At 39.2% G+C, this 3256-nt stretch overlaps 1 protein-coding gene across 1 annotated transcript in view; it reads right to left on the bottom strand.

The window, feature by feature from the left end:
• Positions 1 to 2728, bottom strand: part of LOC121813924 (cadherin-1-like) — a gene marked incomplete at its 3' end in the record, with an annotated part of 5105 nt that extends 2377 nt beyond the window's left edge. Inside the window, 2 exon segments of the mRNA XM_042217895.1 lie at positions 1230 to 1344; positions 2347 to 2728. Coding sequence (XP_042073829.1) covers positions 1230 to 1344; positions 2347 to 2397 — 166 coding nt within the window.
• Between the last annotated feature and the right edge of the window lie 528 nt (positions 2729 to 3256).

The following is a 3256-nucleotide window of genomic DNA, read 5'->3' as shown; positions in this document are numbered from 1 at the left end:
ACACGTGTGTATATATATACACACGTACGTACACACACACGTACGTACACACCTCTCACCCTACACACACACGTACGTACACACACACACGTACGTACACGTACGTACACACACACACACACACACACACACACACACACACACACCAATCTTGCTTTGAGGGTTTAAATTGGTAAAAATATTAATAAAAATTTGGCGTTTAGCTCAGGTTGTCATTTCAAAAAGCAGCAAAATAACCATAGGCCAAGAAAGCTAAAACAATGTTTATATTTTAGTAGGGTTGGAACCATCAATCATTTCGAACCAGCTATTCTACCCATTATTCACTGCTCCTTATAGAAGTATTGTGGAGTAAGTGTTTGCTTCACTACAGCCTTTTCTCATTAGTGCCTACTCAACTTGATTTTTAGTTTTTTTAGGTTGCAGTACTTTTGGCACCTACTCTAGGGCCCTGTTGGCAACTACTCTTAATGACATTTTACTGAATTGTATTGAAAAAGGACAGAAACTGGCATATGATGTCCAGATATAGATTTCTGCAATATTTTCCTAAATAAACAAGGTAAAGCTGTACATACATTTACACAGCGTTTTAATCTGATTATCATAAATTGCTTGTGTCTTAAAAACCCCATCAAAGTGGGTAATTAGTTATTCAGTAGAGACAATTGATAAAGAAACAAATATTCACGTTAAAGCAAACATGCATAACCACAGCCCATTTAAAACAAAACAAAAAAACAAAAACTGTTTAAGTCTGTTTATAAGAAGCTTTTAAAAACCTTTCAGTTAACTGAAATCAAAGAAAACAGCTCCTTTTTCAGAGTTTCACTTGAATAGCAAAGCCTGTAAAACAGGTTCGGGGATAGTGCTCTGACCAGCAGGTAAAAGTAACAGAGAAGCAGAGTGAGAGCAGGCTGAGACATGTTTGGGTTTCAACTAAGAACAATGTGCCCAGCTAATCTGCTGAAGGCCATCTGGGCTGGAGGAGTCCTTTACAACAGCAGAGTTATTCCATGTAGGGCTGCAACTCAGGTCTAAACCCTCCGACAGTTTCATACAAACAAATCTGTAATGTGAAATGATGCTAGACAATAGAAACAAATACCCAAAAACTATTTCATTTAGATTATGACTAAGAGTAACGCACCATCCAGAAAACATTAACATCCAAATCAAAAACACGTTTAAAAACACCCATGTACGAGCCTACACTGGGTTGCTCTTACCTTTGCCCAGCCTCATGCCCGGCCTCAGATGTTCCCTGGACACTCTGAAAACCAGCAGCTCTGACTCAAATCCAGGCACACATGTTGGCCTGTTAGCTCTCTCTAGTGCCGACACCTAGGAGAGGAGCAACAGTTTTAGTTAGACGTACAATAAGACTTCAGGCTTATAAGAGTTCGAAACTGAATAACTACACGTTTAAAAAAAAAAAAATAAATCAAAAACTTGAAATGTTTTCAGCATTGAAAGGTCAGGATTTTAGGTTTTTCCTTAAGCTGAACGTCGTGCAGCTTTGAGCTGTTGTTCAGAAAATGCCATGCCTTGGCAAAGCATTGCTGCTTAATATACACAGTTTAAACACTAAATAATAAAGAACAAAATAATTGTCACTTTAAATACTAATGAAAGTGTGTCTAACGCTCCGTGTAATTATATGAATGAATTGAAAGTGTGCCTGTAAGCCAAATGACTTTTCATTTCATTTTAAAATCCCAAAAACGATATTACTTGGATGATAGTCCTTTTTCTCTTTTACATTAATGAATCTTTTTAAAAAGTGCTTCTCGATATGTGTAAGCGAAACAGACTGGAGTGAACAAAGCTGAAACCACAACTCTGAACTGGAAATTAACCTGCAGACAACGTCATGAGCGGAATCAGGCCGAGGCTCGCTCACAACCTCGAACTCTTCGAGGCGGAAGGGTATGAAAAGAAAGACGGCTTAAACCTCCGCGTGTGTTCTGCGGTTTCGACACTTTTTTAAAATACTTTTTTTTTTTTAAATATTTGTTGCAGATTGCTCTGCGAAGAAAGCTGCTACACACAATAAGGATTTTAGACCCCCACAAGTTCGTTTGGCCCACTAGTCCCAGCAAGTACCATAGCTGATAAAAGCATTTCTTTATTAAAATCCAAGGCTACTTCACGCATAAAGAGGTGCCGAAATTATTCCGCGAAGAAAAGAAAGAAAAGACTGCTTGTAAGATACCCGGTGTTGTCCAGTTCAATCACATTAGTAACAGGATTTACCGACATTTATTTTTTGTGACTCTAAGCAGAAGGGACAGTGAGAGAATTGAGCACCGATGGCAAAATATTAACCAAAAGAGGAAGTCTCACCTGGAAAACGACGATTAAAGCACCAAAAACCGCGAACAATGCGGTCCCCATTTGTCTAAGTCGTATTTTTAGTATTCCTCTCGAGTACACAGCCAAAAACGAAAAGAATCCTAAATATATTCCTCTTTGAACTCGCTTCTTGGCGTCTTCCTGTTGTCCCCTGAAGGTAGTTTCTGTAACTGAGACTCGACTCTGCAAGGCGCTCTTTCAGGTACTTTCAGCACATGACGTCAGCTTACAGGTGCGCAGGTTCCGTGTTCCTAATATGGTCATCCCAGCCCGTCACACCTGAAGTGACAGGAACAAGTAGTTTCTGTTCATAAATAATAAATAGAGACACAGCGGATAGTAGCAGCGGACAGCGTTATTATCAGCAATGATCTGAGTCTGAGTTCAGTCAGCCACATTCGGGAGCTCTCAGTCTCATTTCCTCTTACTGATAATCTGTCTCTCACTCCCCATGTCTTTCTCACACATGCACACACACTGACATCCAGACTTTATCCACAGTTGCTTACTAAGAATCACTAAAAAACACGTGAAGCTGCTGACAGAAAACCATCTTTCATTTGTAAAGCCAACCAACAGTGTTATAAAGTCATTAGTGTGAAACCAGCCTAAAAAACCCACAAATGACTGTCTGAAAACCAGTGGATGTATTCAGCTGAGTGTTGAAAGGAAATCATCGACAGTATCCCCGAACAGAAGCCAAATACAGAATTTCATGATACAAATTTAAGCATTCAGCTTTATTTGCTTCAGTTTTCACTGTCATCTGGATACACAACATCCCATTTGCTAATAAGCTGTTGTAAAAGCGTACCCACTGAAGTAATGCTATGTGCTGATAAACATCAGTAATTGATAGTGAAGAAAAATGGACTTTTCTCATCCATGCTGTTCTTACCCT

Source organism: Haplochromis burtoni, unplaced genomic scaffold (genome assembly GCF_018398535.1).
Source record: "Haplochromis burtoni strain Fernald_Lab_line unplaced genomic scaffold, NCSU_Asbu1 Contig_3562, whole genome shotgun sequence".
Lineage (NCBI taxonomy): Eukaryota > Metazoa > Chordata > Actinopteri > Cichliformes > Cichlidae > Haplochromis > Haplochromis burtoni.
Note: the sequence above shows the minus strand (reverse complement) of the source record. Positions and strands in the feature narration are given on the sequence as shown.